At 37.0% G+C, this 19,326-nt stretch overlaps 1 protein-coding gene across 1 annotated transcript in view; it reads right to left on the reverse strand.

Annotated features, from left to right (window-relative positions):
• ATRNL1 (attractin like 1) overlaps nt 1–19,326 on the reverse strand; it is a 526,301-nt gene that overhangs the window by 476,070 nt on the left and 30,905 nt on the right. The window contains exons 2-3 of the mRNA XM_086616365.1: nt 3,415–3,498; nt 1,312–1,425 (exon numbers count right to left, since the gene is read on the reverse strand). Of these exons, the coding sequence (XP_086472491.1) occupies nt 1,312–1,425; nt 3,415–3,498 (198 nt within the window). The remainder of the gene's footprint in view (nt 1–1,311; nt 1,426–3,414; nt 3,499–19,326) is intronic.

Genomic DNA, 19,326 nt, shown 5'->3' on the forward strand with positions numbered 1-19,326 from the left:
GAGGGAAGGTGTAGATTTCGATAGCTGGGCAGGAAAGAGAGATGACCCAAGCTTTGTTCCCTTAGGGAAAGCACCGTCATTTATGGAATTAGTATTTCTTAAACTTCAGCAGCATAATCGGTATTTCATAACACAAAATAAAGTCCAATTTCTGCCCCACAGAGATGTGTGTATAGGTACACAAATTTTCTGTTTTGTTGGTTTATTTTATGTTTTTAATATAGCTTTGCACTCAATGGATATGCCAAGATAAAACTTTTACTGACTTCAAAGGATTAGGATCCTGTGCCTCCTCTCTAATCAACTACTGCACACTTGCACAGAATATTCTTTCTGGAATGTTTCCCAAAATTTTAACAGAAGGGTTGGAAGAAAGCAACTGAAACATTTTGGTAAAGTTCAGGAATGAAGTGTTAAAATTCATACCCTGCTTTTTCCTCTCTTGGGCACATAGGAAATGTACTTCATGGACCCAATTCTTTACTGTAATAGTCTGTTGTTATTTGAAAGGCAAATAATTAGTCTTTATTCCATATTAGTTGCTATGGTCGTTGTTTATTGCTGTTGATTTTACGTTTATTTCTAAACCTTGCTACAAAGTAATACTATTATTCCAGACAATAAATATTAACCTGAAAAAAAAATTTATTTGTGTAGCAATTCTCAGCTGAAAAGGAAAGAAATGCCACCATTTCATTTGATAGTAAATTTGAGCTCTCCTCCAGGACTTTGAAGAATTTGACAATTTAACCCACTTTGACTTAGTCACAACAATGCCCAGTATAGCAACCTAAAGACACGTGTTACAGAGCTGGTACTTCAGGCATCCTTCACATCAAATGCCCTGAAAAAGTCTCTTCATTCTTCACACAGAAACACAGAAGGCATTTAGCAGTCAATTTTTATCACTTACACATAGTGCAACATTGCCCAGGTTACAGACTGGAATAGGATCAGATATCAACACTACTGGCCAGTGCCACATCTAGTGCACATTAAAACTCAAGAGCCACTCTTGGAAGTCTACTGGAAAACACATTTCTGATTTCCTGTCTAGGAGCATTACCAGTCCATGCAACCCAGCACTGAGTACAAACCACGTACTGTATTTATGCTATGATCAGCTAACCAAAAGAGTAATGTTTTGCAATTTATTCTAATATAACTTTACAAGCATGCTCCAGTGACATTAACAAAAGAAACTACGCTATTTCACAAATTAAAGTCTCTAATGTTATTTTTTTCCCCCTCCACAAACTAAAAGTGTCCACACAGGACTACTTGGACTAAAAGGCTAATAAATACACTCACCTAAACACAGCTATTAAAGGTGCATATATTGAATCTCCATCATATACATACATATGGTCCCAGCTACATTCTGTGGCAAAGTGATTAAATCTTAATCTTAGTATTGCATTTGGGCTGAAAAACAAAGAACATTAATGGAAAACATTATGATCTCAATACTTCTGTAAATAAGATAAACTTACAACCAACTTACAACTTACAATCATGACAGTGTAACTCTATTAATTGAGAACTTACTAAACATTTCAAAGAGTTAAACAACAAAATTCAGGGCAAGCAAATATTTCACTTTATCTTAGAAAAATTTATAAATAACATCTTCAGTTCAAATCTAATGATCTCTAAACTTAATAAGAGACTTAAATTCACCAGGTTTTATCAGTACCCAGAACCACAAATTTGGAGCAATCAAAATATCATATTTTAATATTATAGCTTTATTTTACAATGTCAGGATTATGAAGTTTAAAGAAGCTTCAAGACAAAATCACCTACACTTCCTCATTCCATTATTATACTAGTTATTGAAAATAAAAACCTGAAATCTTGCACTAATATTGCTTTCTTTTTTAAATTTGTGGGTTTGTTGGGTTTTTTTTCTTCTCCCCTCTCCCCATCTGACACCTGGAAGCCAAGATTTCACCATTTTTGGTAGAGATCCAGATGAGGACTGTTAAGATTTGTGAAAGGGGAATTTTCTCATATGACAAAATTAGCAGACGCCTAAATATATTCTATGCAACATACTGATGATATTTTTTTTATTTAATTTTATTTCTTCCCCCTCCCTCTTACTGACAGGCTTGAGTGCAATTTGTCAGTTTGGAAAACATATTCTTTTTTTTTTGTAAGCGATCATTTGGAGACAGCTCTTTGTTCATGTTTAAGAGAGTATTTTACACATATGCGACTTCGTTGTGTGTTGACATTTTGCACTATGTTACTGGGTTGCATTACTCTTCCATGTACTGTGCAGGATATCGTTTCCTCCAGCTACCCACTCTACCATCTCCTTCAAATAGGAGGATCAGCATGAAGAGCAACTTCAAAGCAGAGTCTGCATACAGTCCTGAGGCATGTTTCCACTTTAGCATAGTGCAGTGCATATATTCCTGAGTTAGCCTGGGTAAAAAGAGGAGTCTAGATATGTCAGAAAAATAGTCAGCTATTCATTTAGTCACCAGATATTGAAGATTCTACTTAAATGACTTTGCAAACTACCCATTAACTTCATTGCTGTTGTTTCTAAAGCGCTACCTGCACATAAGCAGCCCAAAATTAGATCAGATAGATCATTTCTGAACTCCAGCAACAGAGCAGACATCTAAGGTAACTGAGATTATGATAATATCGAAATACAGAGGGGGGTAATTTTCTTCTAGAACATTTGTAGAACTCAGACACAGATAAATTCTTCCATAAAATTCCGAGCCGTAGGCTGGGGGAAGAAGTCCCACCAAAATTTAACAAGTTTGTGTTTTTAACAGTTAGCCATACTAGTGCACATATCTTTTCTGTGGGTTTCTGTGCTGCATGAACCGAAAAATTAGCAACAGGAATGAGACATCTAAACTGTATAAACTGCGGGCACAAAATGGTTTTAAAATTGAGTACATGAGGAAAACCAGAATGCGAAAGAAAATACTTTATAGAAGCACTAACTTCTGAGCAACATGTAACTGAATAATTTTCATTAGACTGGAAGCATTCCGTGCTTGAAGCCATTCCTGGTTTATCAACGCAGAGTACAATAACGCGTTCAATAACAGGATTCTGTAACCACATGCAAAGGTACTCAAACAGGCAACAAATTTATCATAGCGTTTTGAGAGCTTGCAGCACTGGACAAATTCCAGTATCAGCCTACCTTTTGCCAGGAATTTAAATGGGAATGGAATTTGCCCAATTCTGAACAATCCTGAAAATCCTACTTCAACTTACAAAAAAAAAAATCTTTATAATATTTAAACAAAAACAAACAAAAAATCCCAAAACTGCTTATGTTATACAGAGATGCAGTCTCTACTTGAGGAGTTCTTTAGATCTCTAGAATACACAACACCAAACTGTCAGAAAATTTAAGCTATGAAAATAAATACTTACTATCCTTCAATTAACCATGTACATTTAGTTTTATATTTATAATTTATTGGTCCATCTGTTAAATATCCAGAAGGTTCTGTTAACCTGCAAGAGAAAAAACAGTGCTGTAATAAACCAGAGACAACACAACAGAACACACACCATCAACATGCCAATAGATTCTTTCTGGATGGAAAGAAAATTGGGGGTGGGGTAAAGAGTTAAGTTTCTCTTCATATTTCTTGTCACACTGTTTTTGCTTGTAAAAACTAGAATTCTTATTATTCTGTATTATTGATTTGCTTTCTTCCTCTAGGCAATCACAAGACTTGTCATTTTTCTAGTTCAGCAGCAAGCAAATACTACACATAATTTAAATTATCCTTCGCACAAAACGGATCCAAGTCAACATAAAGAGTTCTTTCTTTAAGAGTATTTTGGTTTGCTTTGCTTGATTCCCTTGCCATTGCCCTACATCTTACTTTTGAAATCAGACCACAGCAGCAGTGGCAGAACTGTTCTAGACCAAGAGAAATTAAGGCATAAATTACAAATTTAAATAAGCATATCTGCCAGCCGATCCCTCTCTTATTCCTGGTCAGTGACATGAGAAAGCCGAGCAAGACGGACTGTGGACTACACAGAAACTAAACAAAACGCATACAAACAGCTACAAAAGGTCGGACCAAAATGCCAGTATAGCCCAGTACCCTGTCTCTGACAGTAGCTACAGCAGATACCCAGGAAAGAATTTAAATCCCTACAGACACTCCCCACAGCATTACACCACCTTCAACAACTCCCCCAGCTCAGGGACATTCTCAGCCAGAGGTTGTGCCTTTGTACTGGTTTCGGGTTAATGTTTCTCTGAGGAGTTTGCCCATGTAAACTTGCAGCATCCAGAATGTCCTGCAGGAATGGTTTCCACACATCCATTAAGAGATCTCTCAACGGTTTTTGTCCTGAGCCTACCTCTTGGCAATTTCACCTGACGTCCTTCGGTCTGGTATTGGGTGACACGATGAACAACAGAACCCTGCGCACATGCTTTATCAGACTCAAAATTTAATGATCTGTGCTGTTTCCATCCCTTCTCTCCACTGTCCCTTTTCCAACCTAAGAAATCCTTGCTCATTTAGTTGTTTCTCATATAGAATAACCACATTTGATCAACCCCACTGCTAGTATTTAATACATCTTCTAGTCTCCTCCACCCTTCCTGAGAAGCAACACAGAGATCAGCATATTGTGTTCAAGACGCAAGTGACCCATAAATCTGTACAGTAGCACCATAACGATTTCCACTTCGTTCTCTATTCCCATCCTAACATTTTGTTTGCTCTTTCAACAACTGCTATGCTGACATTTTAAACACAACTAGCTGCTATAACTTTTTTGAGTGACAACAGATAGTTCAAGATTCATTACACATAGAAATTCATTTAATGTAGAAATAAACCCTTTTTTCCTCCATTCATGTACATTACTTCATATTAATCTATACAGAGTGATAAAATAGTAGATGAAATTCAATAATCTATTACCATAAAAGCTTTCAGAAGAGCTTAGCATCTTCAGCACACTGTAACTTCACTATTTACCTCATTTTCTATATCCTTTATGATGATATTCTATGCTTCAGGCCTTAACACACATCTCTGGTGGCCTTACTCTACTGAGGAAACCGACCATTCTACTCTCTGAAACGTTACGATGATGATAACGAATATAAATACATACTTGGAATCACTCATTTCTTTCACTATAGTGTAGAAAGATAATGTTTAAGTACCACCGAATAAGAAAAAGGTAGCAGTTGGGGGTTTCTGTTTTGTTTCAGTTTTTTTAACAAATCAACAGACTAAGTCCAGAGGCAATGTCGAACAAGCTGACCAAGTCACAGCTAAATTTTCTCACTAGGAGTCTAGCTGAACAGGAATTCAGTGTCTGCTAGCGTATTATCTTTGAAGCTGTACACACCAACTTTAAAAATATTCACTACTTCATCTACTGCAAATTATTTACACTTGAACTCACATCGAACACTAATTGCATACTTATTAACAGAGGTCTGTAATTCCAGACATAAAACTATAAACATAGGGAATGGAAATAAAAAACAAGAGGGCAAGAAAGAAGAATTTGAGAGACAGTCCGTGGAAACTCTTAAAAGTTTTAAAACAAGTCCCTTCACCTGTTCTTTAAGAACTAGTGTCAGTTTGTCAGGCATACTGTAAGCCACTCTGTTCCAATCACTGGTGCTTTGGATGAAGATCTTTACCCGCACTGGGGTGATCTTATTGCAGCCTTTCAGTACTTAAAGGGGGCCTACAGGAAAGCTGAAGAGGGGCTTTTTACAAGGGGATGTAGTGATAAGACAAGGGGAAATGGCTTTAAATTGAAAGAGGGCAGATTTAGCTAAGATATAAGGAAGAAATTCTTCACTGTGAGGGTGGTGAGGCACTGGGACAGGTTGCCCACAGAAGTTGTGGATGCCCCATCCCTGGAAGTGTTCAAGGCCAGGTTGGATGAGGCTTTGAGCAACCTGGTGTAGTGGAGGGTGTCCCTGCCCATGGCAGGGGGGTTGGAACTAGATGATCTTTGAGGTCCCTTCCAACTCTAACCATTCTATGATTCTATGACTTTCCTTTTGATGAAATGGGACAAAGCTTTCTGATACGGGGAGCTGTCCAAACAACTGTACTTCAAAATATTTTCAAGGCATAAAAGCAGTATCAATAACGTGTTTTATATTTCTGAATGAAAAGAAGAAAAGCAGAAGAACAGCTGAGAACATGAGTAACAGACTGAGAGGAAAAATAAAAACAACCAACCACTATATACTTCAGTCAGCTGACAGCTAAGAGAAAATTTCCCCAATAAAACCCAATACATTGAGCTGGTCTAAATGCTGTAGTACACCACTGCCCAAAAGCGATTGCTCCTGGTAACTGCTACACAAATGCTGGTGTAGCTCATAAGCAAAGCAACAAATGATGAGAGGCACAGCTGGTAACTCCTGCTCCTCCCTTGCTGCACACTGGAGAAGCCACAGCAATGGCCACAGGGAAAGGCTAACCATGTTCCTGCCAGGTGCTCTCGTGTCAATCAGTGCCTGCCCACCGAAAACTTTTGCTTGAAGAAAGCAAAAAGACACACGCAGTTTAAGTTTACAATATTGCTTTCTGTTAAGAAATATCAACTTTACCTGAAGGTATACTTTCATGTTCATATTCAAGAGAAATAGGTTTTTCAGGGTTATTTCTGGCTTCTTTACATATTAATTACACTGTTTGGACAATGCTGAACATAATATCAACTTATAATTTAGTGGTCTAAGTTGCACATCAATGATTTTGAAATCAAGCTAATATTGATGCTTGGCACCTAGCAGAACCTTAGTAAAGCTGACTACAGGAGCAGAACCCATGTTTGAGCACGTGCTAGATCAAAGGCATTAATTTTGTTGCGAAAAAAAGGCAGTGATGCATAAAATTCCAATCAAAATCATTTTAGTGCTGTCATATGGTTTATATACAGATGTAAAGTCTGCTATATGAAGTCACAGAACACTTATTTTGCTGCAAGAAGTGTGAAATATTGTAAGTATTCATTTGCAGTCATGACCATTGCTGCCTTAGTAGCTGTATAATGCAATGGAGGTGACTTATAAGAGTTGTTTTTATTAGATCAGCCCTTTGGCACTAGTAAAGTGCAAACAATTTCCCTTTTCACCTAGGTTGATAATTTTTTGATAAATAGTCTCTTTTGGAAGAGTAGATAGCCTTTGAAGCAGCTACTGCACTTCACTGAAAAAAAGTGAAGAATAAATAAGAGCATGACACCGCTTTGTAATAATGGCTGTGGAAAATGGCAAGATAAAGGGGCTGTTCTATTTAAAATAAATACATAGCGAGACAGAGGGGATATTACTTTAAGTTTTTAAAGTCATACCAAGAACTTTCCTGTATTATTTTTCTTTCCAAACATTATCAAATCCCAAATTCCATAAATAACACAGAGATAAGCAGTACTACTTTCACATAACCTCTTACCATATTCTCTATCATATAATGCCTGGTATTCGTGGACATAGTTTTGCTCTGTGACTAACAGTGAGCCTGCAAATAATCAAAATCCAGGTGAGCCAACATGACTACACACTCTTTCATTGGAGAAGTGGAATGGCCAGGAAGATGCCTACGTGCTGCACCCATTCCCTGTTCATTGCTGAGAAAGCTTCAGGGATGAGATGTCCCTGTTCCTTGCAGGGGGGTTGGACTAGATGACCTTTGAAGGTCCCTTCCAGCCCAAACGATTCTATGATTCTATGATTCTATGAGGGGACAGCCAGGACCATTTGTGTGGTCTGCTGAAGCGCCACAGGTTCCTCACACCTAGACTCCAACTTTCGAAATAGAATGTACAGTGCAGTATATTGTCATTTTAAACTGCACATCAGCTTTCATAAACACAACGATATTTTTTTAGTTGGCAGGGTTATAATCGAAACCTATAAAGAACTAGAGACACATGCCAAGAGAACATTTCCCTTCTCTGTATACTGTAAAACAGATCTACCAAATTTCAGAAAGAAGTTCGGATGCTGCACAGCAAAGTTGAAGACATGCAGAAGCAGCAGTGACAGATCAGTCACTCACCAAGCTCATAGTCACTAATAGTTTACGTGAAAGATACACGGCATTATAGGTTGTTTCATCCAGCAGACAGATGCATACCAGAAACGCAAGGACTAAAGGCTGAAGTCAACACAGGGCAACCAAAACGTGCAACAAAGGGGAAATCGATATTCCCCTGGAATATTACCGCTGTCATAAAATAATGGCAAATGTAATTGAGTTAGAATTTACAGCAGTAACATTTATATTCACCGCTGCAGAGACTTTAAATCAAGACTGATGCATTTCAAGAAAAGTATGTTCTAGTTCAGTCAGAAATTACTGGTCCAAAACGAAGGAGTAGTCAGATGAAATCTACCACCCGCAACACAAGACGTCAGAGCAGGTTATTAAAATGGCCCTTCCTGGCTGTAATATTTATAGAGCTGTGAAAAACGCAGTCATATCATCTCCTGTATCTTCTTGTAGAAGAATAGTACCGTCAAATCTTTCAGAAAGGGGCACTAATTTAAACCAGAGAAGTCACTGCATATTTTCTGTCATCAGCAGAGCATGAAGATCCACAAAACTGCTGGCAGACGGACAGGCAGATCTCTGATTTATAACACAGGTAACATTAGGAGAAACAAAGCGTAAGGCACATCCATAATATTACAAATATTCACCATTAAATAAAAGAAGGGGTTATGAAGAGGTTCATTTATTTTTATATTACTTAGTGTCACATTTCTATTCAGAATTTTATGAAATGTTGGATTACTTCGCAATTCCTACTTCAGATATATCTGAATAAGATACAGAGCATATTTTGCTATATGGATTCATCCCAACATCAGTATTTTTGTGTCAGTCAAGAACTATTTTCACCATTACTGCAAAGTTTTGCCCCAACTCCTTTCCATTTTTTATGAAAATTTGTTTTATTATAAGAAAAAAAATAATTGATAACTCTCCTACAAAAGTCGTAAGATCAAATCCTTCATAAATACAAGTAGGGGCAATCTTTCTAGCTCAAGATCTTGTACCTAACCTTTACAGCAGGGAAAGAGGCTCTTCACGTGTCCCAGATGAGATCCACTGAGTATGTTAAAAAAGAAGAAAAAATAAAATTTGGACCACCTCACAGAAGAAACCAGAATCGGTGAGCACTATGATAACAGAAATACATAAAAGATCTAAGACCATTTCTCATACCAAATTTTTAAGTGATAGACTAAGAAGATTTTTTTTTTTTTTTTCCAAAGGAAGATCTGAAAAACATGTTCTGAAAAACCCACAAAGGCAGATTTTTATTTTCCAGGCATAAAGCGTTGATCAGCACCTGAAAAAAATCATAAGAATTTGCATTTGTTTTTCCTGCATTTTTACTTTTATTGTAGAATATTGCTGCTGGTTCATTTTTTTTCACAATGTATATTAAAACAGGATACACTGAGCACATTGTAGCTCTAATTTTTCTACAATAACTGATCAAGTGGAACAAATATTTAAAAGAAAATATTTGCATACGCCACTCACACTCCTATATTTGTTAGATACTGCTTTGCATTGACAGCAGAATGTGTATGTGAGGACATTCCTGACACCTTCACACACGCCACCTAATCGATGGCCTGCTCTTAAATAGTCCTCACTTCATCCATTGACAAGGTAACACTTTCTTTTGTAAAACAGTCCTACTGCTTAATTCAAGTATTCAGTTCCTCCCTCTAACTTATTTTAAACAAATCCAGCTCCGAAACCATCCAAAAATCTCAGAAAAGTAAAATGAAGACTACCATACAATAACATTTTTTCCCCCAGAAGAATATATTCCGTATTTCAAGAAGCTTAACACTTCTATGTGGCACAAATCATATTTTTTCTTGAGTGTTTAGGGTTTGATTTTTCAGGAACTGTTTGTTTCTTTGTTTTAATAAAGTTAGCAGGAATATAATGTTTGATTGGTGCAAAACATTAACTTAAGGTTTAACTCAAACAGGTATTTTGTTTCCTGGTTTACTGTTTCCGAAACAGGCTGTTATTCTATCACACATTTTTGTAATAATTCCAAAAACCACTGAAAGAATACTGCATAGAGATGGACGTTCCTTTCAAAGTACAAACTTAAATGACATCTTACTTAGAATCATAGAATCATAGAATGGTTAGGGCTGGAAGGGACCTTCAAAGTTCATCTAGTCCAACCCCCCTGCAAGGAACAGGGATATCTCCAACTAGATCAGGTTGCTCAGGGCCTCATCCAACCTGGCCTTGAACGTCTCCAGGGATGGAGCATCCACCACCTCTCTGGGCAACCTGTTCCAGTGTTCTACAACTCTCATGGTAAAAAATTTTTTCCTAATATCCAACCTGAATCTACCTCCCTCTATTTTAAAACCATTACCCCTTGTCCTATCACAACTGGCCCTCCTGAACAGCCTCTCCCCATCTTTCTTGTACGCCCCCTTGAGGTACTGGAAGACCGCTATAAGGTCACCCCGGAGCCTCCTCTTCTCCAGGCTGAACAGCCCCAACTCTTTCAGCCTGTCCTCATAGGAAAGGTGCTCCAGCCCTCTTATCATCTTCGTGGCCCTCCTCTGGACCCTCTCCAACTGGTCCATGTCCTTCTTATGTTGGGGACTCCAGAACTGGACGCAGTTTTTAAGTAATAGATTACTTAAACAATCTATTTTCACTTACGTAAAAGGTTCAAAAAAATCTGTTCCATTCCTTAGGCTGCATAATATCTTATAAATTCACAGAACATAGACCATAACAGGTCATTTAGAATAAGATATCTGAATGTGTGACTGTGAGACTTCAAGGGGAACCTATAAAAGGGACTAGAAATAAGCAAACGTGGGCACAATCTTATGAAGACTTAGTAGACAAACCAGAAGCAGAAAATCAAAGTAATATAGTAACATTAAAGGTAATCCCAATACTTATTCTACTGTAAATTAAAATTACTCTGGAAATATTATATGATACTCCCTAAGGATTTTCTTCTACCTCCTCACAGTGTTAGGTGGTACTGGATTTTATTTTCCCTCCTCCCCCCCCCCCAAAAAAAAGAAAAACAACGCACGCCTTTAAATTGCCATTCAGTTACAACATATCCTAACTTCTATCCCAAGGCAGGATTGACCACACTGAAATCTTTCTTCACAGTTATTTGTCTAATCTGTTCTTAATAATTCCAATGACAGAAGTCTACAATCTTCTTAGGCAATCTATTTTAGTACTGACTGATCCGTATTATTAGAAAGTTTCTCTAAGTGTCTAACTTAATTTTTTTCTTACTTCGACTTAAACGTATTATTTCCTGTCCTACTCAGAGCAGACCTGAAAAAAAACCCACACAGGTAATTCCTTTCCTCTTTCTGCTTACCTTGTACAAACATCTACCTTCAGGCTTTTCTTTTCTGAATTAAGCAAGTCAATCTAACATTCCTCATGCACCATCTTCCAGAATTCTCTGTTCTACAACTTCTCCAATTCATCTGCATCTCTAAATGGTACCTACCACTCCAGCTGAAGCCTGACCAGCATAGCAACGAGAGAAGAATTATTTCATGTCCTTAATGTCACCAGTTCTCCTGAATATAAGAAGCAGAATAACTGCCTTTATGCATGCTGACTTCTATACAACCTGTAATTCAGCGTGACTGCTAACTTCCTCCACAGAATAACTAAATGATATTACTCTAGTTCATCTTACTGGGGTTAATTATGCCTACCGAAGTGTAGAAATTTGAATCCAATTCTGTCAGTACGACTTCCTTCAGGCAGTATTATATGGAATCAATGCAGCTTGCATGATCAGGAACTTGCTGCATGGAAAGCTCCATTTATAATCACTTTCTCAGTAGGAAAATCTATTTTTGTTTCTGTGATATAAGCATTCACTTAAAAGATGCTAACTCCTGGCCACACTGTACAACGAGAAATTCTACTTAAAAATCAATAGACTCCCCAAGAAAAGATGAAATTCCATTTGTGCATATTTATCAAAGTTTTTAAAAAACTCTTATATTTTTCCAGAACAGCCATTTTTCTATTAGTCAACTACATAAACAGTTTTACTCACATTCATTATTCAATCACCTTACAAAGCACTAACAAAGTCAGTACTAACAAAAATTAAAACTCAAGTGACGGATGTAAAACGTCCTCATGATGACAGTTGCATTCATTTTACATCCCATAATGTAAGTCATTCAACGGACTACAACACGGTGCCTATTTTTCGGTTGGTTAAAACTAGGCAGATGCCAGACGTCAGCATTGCAAATCAGAGGCACAAACACACAAGGTTCTCCTCTTCCTCACAGTTCTAATATTAAGTCTAAGGAAAAATATTGACATGAATATAGAAAAGAGCTTTTTACTTTTTCTGCAGGTAGAGACATTTTCCTGTTAGTTTTCAGCAGTAGCATAAGACAAAACACTCTAGTTTAAGTTTTTACAAAACGAATAACAGAATCTTGAAGGAACAGAGATCAAGAGCCAAAGTGAAGAACACGCACAATACACTCACTGCTGAAATGACTGGACTATTTCCGTTTAACAGCTTGATACACAAACGGAGCAAATAACACTACTGGAAGTGTAGCTTCATAGCATGGGTCTTGAAATAGCCAGGATGGCTTCTCTCTTCAGACTGTTCTTCAGAGCACACACACATACGTTGTTTAATATATGCGAGTATAAGCCATGACTATCTAAAACAATCCAAATGCTGGTTGCCTCAAATCTAGGCAAAGAAACACATCATTTTCTTTACTGGCATCAAGTTTATTTTTGTAGCTATGTAAATGAACCCAGATTTTGGAATAACAGAACTTCTCCAAAGAGAGAAGCAATTTTTTGGGAGGGCTCAAATCTAAAAAAAAAAAAAAAAAAAAAAATATATATTAAGAAAGCCAGCAAAACCTAACAAAATCTGGTCTGCCAAGACACTAATACAGTATGAGGGAGAAGTGCAGAGTGCAGCAGTCAGCATGATAAATATTTTCAGAAGCTAACTGAAGAGAGAAGCAGCAAGGAAAAAAATAGATTAGTGCTCAGAAATCTGTCACTAAATGCATTATTGCCCTTCAGTGGATTCTTAGCCTTTTTGAACAGTGAGATTCACATAAGGTAATGAGATGAAAATCACACACAAAGATTTTTAACAAACCACTTGGATTATCTTCAGAAAAACTGTTCCTTACCTATACCTCTCATTGTGCCACTATTCCTCCTCCAATAAATATAGCAGATATTCATCAGGAATATTTTTTTTTTAATGTGACTTCAAAAGCACCTGATTCTGTACTCAAGGTGAACAAAAACAGATTCTTAGAGATTACAGCTTAATTGTTTAACACAGGTACCCAAGTACACATATATTACTGAAAAATGGTTGACCTGTTTTCCCAAAGTTTAACCTGAAGTCAGAAAACACTTTCTAATTGCAAACCTTTTCCTTTGGGGGAGAAGGAGGAGGGCTGCTACACTAAATTTTAATAATTCCAAACTAGTAAATGTTGTATCACCCCCAATTATTTCAAAGTTATCAACAACTAGAAAAGTTCTTATGCTACCTAGTTTTACACAAATGGATTTACACGTAATATTTGTGGAAAGTTTCTATAAAGTTGAGTGGAGTTGAGTCAATCAGTTCAACAGCGAACTGCATACTTTCTACAAAATTGCAACACCAATTAACAGTTCAAATGTTGCCAATATTTTCCAGGTGGCAGTGGTCCTCTTCATCTCAACTCAAAAATCAGTGCCTTTTAAAAGATACTGCATATAGCACAACATCCTCCACTGACCTGGAAAAAAAAATTCAAGAAATGTAGCTTCATCTCTCTTATCTGGAATAATACACACACTTGGTATTTCCTATTTTAATATCATGGTTAGACAAAATCGTGAGACAGACATCTACTCTATTAGAAATGCCCAGGCTAGTTCACACGTCATCCAAAATTCTGCCCATAAACAGGCCTGACACTACGCTTAAAATTAAGAATTGATAGAAAACCAAGTTTGCATTTGATACAAACACAAGACATCATATATTTCCCTGTATCACTATCTCTATAATTATGGCTGCAAATGCTACTTTAGATGTAAAATTCCAAAGGTTTAAAAGCTGTATAAAACTAACTCCTGTTTTGAGTAACAGGCAGACCATCTACCTGATTCATTGACTTAACTTCTTGCACTCAGTTTCATGTTACGGTTACTAATTTTCTCAGAAAAAAAGAGTAAGGTTTGAAATAGTCAAAATTCTGACTATTCAGTCTTAATTCAGAAGAATATTAACAGCAGTCCCAAAGTTTTCTCATGTATCCACCCAGATAGCTACTATTAGAAGCAAATAGAAATTTCCAAAGAATCTGCCAGGAAGCAAGGAGACACCTCATTGCTCTAACATTTTACAATGTTCATTTCAGCCAAGAGTTATTTTTATGGCCAAGTGTTGCCAAGATAATGAAGAAATAAATAACAGAAGCAAAAAAACACCCAAACCCCAACAAGCAAAACCAAACCCCAACAACTCCGCACTCCACCAGACTGAAGTGGTTCTATTACTAACTTTTTTCCTACCACAGTAATATGGGTATTATTTCATTTAGAAAAGTTCAGTACCTGAATAGATTTTTTTACTTTATTACCACCCAGAAGTAACACATTATCCTTGTGTTATCCCTAGCATTTAAAAAAAAAAAAATAATAATAGTTTAGGTTCCTTTAATTGCTAGCACTCTATTCTCTAGGCTTTATATTCTACAAGGCAGCCCACCATTTCCAAAAATAACACGATTATGCGTATTTTATAACATATTACAGATTATTTACATTATATTGTTAACATCTTTCACTTCATCTCTGCTGCCTAAAATAGATTTCAGTCGAAGTAGGTTCTATGTTAAAGCAAGATTGTCTACAGGTTTTCATTTCATCACAAGATGAACATGAGTGAGAGATAAAGTTTCTTATGAATTTTTATATATTTGTATATATTTTAAACATATGTATGTACATACGTATATGCTGAGTCATCTATAGGTATTTTATAAGACTTCCATAATTAACCAACATGCTACAGCATCTTAAAATGTGGAGCACAAAGCATATAGACAATGCAGACTGCGATACTTGGCAAAAAGGTAACGCACTGTGCCAATTTTTCACTGTACATCGCTATAAATCTCATTTTCATTTGTGACCTAGTTCAGGGTTTTAACTTAAGCTTCCTGAGCTAATTGCCAAATGCTCTAAATCCAGTGTCACCTACTTCTAAATTTCTCATTATCTATTTAAGACAAATTTCTAATAAACACCTGTGCTCAATAAGAAGCAGCTATTTCTACCTTTCAGTCATTTAGAATGATTAATGTCTAACCATCAAGTTGTATATTTGTTAAAGTTCTCCAGGCAGGAAGCCACCGCCAATCATAAGGCTGCAAGCACCAGCTCCCACTAGCTATATTAACTCTGAAACTATCCAAATGAGTAAACTTTGACCAACACACACTCCAAAGAAAAATAAAAAACAAAGACATCAAGTATTTCCTAGCATCCCTAAGACTACATTAATAGATGTATGTTTCATGTTATATTATTTATTATTTGTTTGGGTTTTAATACTTTTTTTTTAAATTCGGCATCCTTATTCTATTTTATATATATAAAAACAGTCTTCTTCCTCCCATCAGCACGCATGCAGCTTCACAAGAGGTTACCAGTCTCTGAACATAACCTCAGACAGTACAAATGTTGAGACAAAAAGAGATAATAGCTATTTTAAAAACTTAATTGACCAATAAATTCAAAGGGCTGATTGCTGACTAAGTTTCAAGTATTGCCTTTTAGATAATTATATAGATTATAATTTATTTTCTGACTTCTGTGGATAGAACGATTATCAGAACATTAAACATTTACCTTAAACACAAAGCATATCCCTCTTTTTGCTGTAAGGAACCAGAATAATGGCATTCATGTTCCTGGGGTATTACAAGGCATTCCTGTTTGGGGATATAAAGGATTCTTACTAATAATAAAAAACATCATTTTAGAACACATCATTTGTGACAGGCATCATTTCACTCCTACTTTTTGCTTGACTTTAGAATTCACATGTAAGTCATAACACCGTTAGCAATTTCCAATAATCCCTCTAGAAGTGGACAAAGAAGCATCAGAAATACGAAAATATTTTGAGTTCTAACTATTCCAGCTTTTAGTTTCACAGAACCAAACATTTCACACGTTGGCAGAGGGCTTTGGGGTGTTTTTTTGTTTGGGTGGGTTTTTTGGGTTGGGGGAGGATATCTTTTGCATTTAAATACAGAACAAATTAGCAGCTAAATCTCCACACTTAACGAAACACTGAAGCCAAGTTTAAAATTACAAACACTTGCTAGCCATTTTAGCTTTGAGACTATAGGGTCTCAACCAAAGTGAAACACCAAGAACAATTTGCTGATAGTGATGAGAAATGTCAGAAAACAGGAGTACACACAGAACTCTACATTACATCCATGAGTTACCAAGCTAAACACAACTTCTCATTTACTGAACTGTTAACAGAAGACCTGCTAATGAAATCATTTTGCATATCTAAAGCTGGTGCAGTGAAATATCCTGACAACTTCAAAACTACAGAAGTCCCAGACCCTTCTGAAATAAGTCTTAGTCTGCATTACACACATTCAGAGCAATTTTGTTTGGGTTTTGTTAGGTATTGCTGTTATTTTTACTGCTCACAGAAGCACGAAAGAATACAAGACAAAAATTAATCATGCTATTTAAATGATAATACCTTCATTTTTCCAATATTTTCTCTCTTAGTTCACTTTTTTTTTTCAGTGAAGCACAAAATAGTGAAAAACTACCAATACACAACCCAGAACTAATGGCAATCTCTGAAAGGTGGCATATACATTTTTAAAGCTTTACATCAAAAGAGACACACCCAGGAAAATGAACAGGTTGCATCCTGCAGACTGACCCATGTATGTGCATTCCCGTAGTTCTAATAAGAAAATTCAACTGCACAGGTTATTCCACTCACAGTCTTACACAGGTTCAGAATTTAAATGAGGCACCATATTAGCATAATCATGAAAGATACGACTCTGAAGTTTTTCAGTGTCAGTCCATGGGTTTATTCACCACACAGGCATTGAACCAAAAAACTTTGTTTTAGAATTTCTTTCCACTAAGTAGAAAAATTACAACAGAAAACTGGGCCCCTTAAAATCCTGTCTTGATAAGGACACTGCCAATTCAATGAACAAAACCACAAAAGTCTCTGCAGAGATTTCCAAAACTCTACTCTAGCTTGCCAAGGCACTGATCACTATCAGCCAGTTGTGCGAAAGACACAGAAGGAGCTCGGAACAGGGAGAGAGGACATACCAGAATCTATCACAGGGGCTGTTGCCTCCCGTCTCCCACAAAAGGGAGCACATAGGTCAGGGGAACATTGCTTGGAATGTCCTGCTTTCCCTTTAACAGAGTACAACAAGATCAGAGCTCTTACGAGTCTATCCCCTTACAGGGATATAGCATGGCACATAGCACACACAGACAGCCTGTCTTGTCTCATCAGTGAGAGGCTACAGAAAGTTTAGGACTATCTTTCACGAGCAGAAATTCTTAGGATTGCTCCTAGAATAACAGGCTGCACCTACTTCCCTCTTAGAGGCTGACAATCTACCTTCTGCTATGAAAAGCTCTCAGAGCTGCTGCTGATCTTTTCTCAGCCCAAACACAAAGCAGAGTAAATTAGAAACAAGGACCCACTCATCAAGACAGTATAACAGACGCTACACCTGTCCACAGAGAGGAGCTTCTGCTACACGGCACAGCGCCTGAAAGCCAGCAGGAATCAACAAAGCCACAGCTTGAACCCTACATTGGGTTGTTGGAAACAAGTAGAGGATAAGAAACGAGAAGGCAAGCAATCACTTTGAAATAGGGTCAGAAAAAAGCGGTGACCCTAAGGCTTAGAGAAGAAGTGATGATTCAGGTAGCAAAAGGCACTAGAGCAGAGAATTGTTTCAATGCAGCCGAACAGTTAGGGAGAATGAGAAGGACGGGTTGATGCTGTTCCTTCTCCATTTCATGAATCATATGCCAAAGGAGAAGCATGAGCAACACATCCTCCACGAGTCATGCCGTGGGAGAAGCTTCCCCAGCTCTCAGCAACTGTAGACAGAAACAGAATCATTCAAAAGAGATACTTTTGTTATTTAATATACCGACTCACAAAATGCCATCAAGTACCCCGTCACATTTAACTCCTTCAACTGTCATTTAGTTGTTTCTTGCAACACGTCAAAGCAGAACTCTGAATTCGCCTGGTCACCTTGCTCAAGCCATCTAACAGTCAAGCACCAAGTAAATTTCCTGGCATTGATGGAATTTCTACAAAAAGGCCTTTGAAAGATACACCAAAAAGAGAGTAATTATTGCTTTGTTTGACCGGCTTAAACAAAACTGTGATACATCGCAAATTCAGAAAGAAGTGCACTGGTTTGCACGAAGAGGAGACAGACATCTGAAAGGAAAGTATTTAGCTGAAGGAAGATTATTGTTGCAGCAAAGATGACAGCTGACAACAACCCTGTTTAAATAAAATCGACTTGCCTTGCCTACGTGACCTTACCTGCTCTGCTAGATTGTTTCTTGAGCACCTTTCCAGTCCACTATTCCAAACAGGCATGCACTGACAGAAGCAGTACCTTCTGGGTCATGAATAATTCAATTATCACAAACATTTTTCGTTTGTTTTTAATTAGCAATAAAGATAGTTTATTTTTAAACGTTCTGGATGCTTGGTTGTGGTTTTCAGAAAACTTCACTGCAGGTAAAATTGAGTAGATATGACAAACTAACAAAACCAATTCTCCATCTAAATCCTAGAAAACCACAAAAAACTGCAATAATTGTTCTTAATTTTTATTGAACAAAAGAAAATTCATCAAATATTCCTTGAAAGGTTTTGTGCTACCAACATGGTCTGAAAGTATTCATCCAGAATTTGAAAACTGGTATAGAATCCAGATCAAAAGAAACCCCTCACAACAACAAAACCAAGTCTTAATATTGCTTTTATTCAGTTCTCAGTTTGTGGACTAAAATTTGGCATTTGTGCTACTATCTCAAGTAACTCAAGACTCTAAAGTTCCTACTGATCAGCTAACATTGACGCAAAACTGATTCAATGTTTATCAATACAGAAAGAGAATAATTCCAAGGGTGAATTCATGCAAGCTTAACAGCTTAATACCAGCAAGGAGTC

Source organism: Tauraco erythrolophus, chromosome 9 (genome assembly GCF_009769465.1).
Source record: "Tauraco erythrolophus isolate bTauEry1 chromosome 9, bTauEry1.pri, whole genome shotgun sequence".
Lineage (NCBI taxonomy): Eukaryota > Metazoa > Chordata > Aves > Musophagiformes > Musophagidae > Tauraco > Tauraco erythrolophus.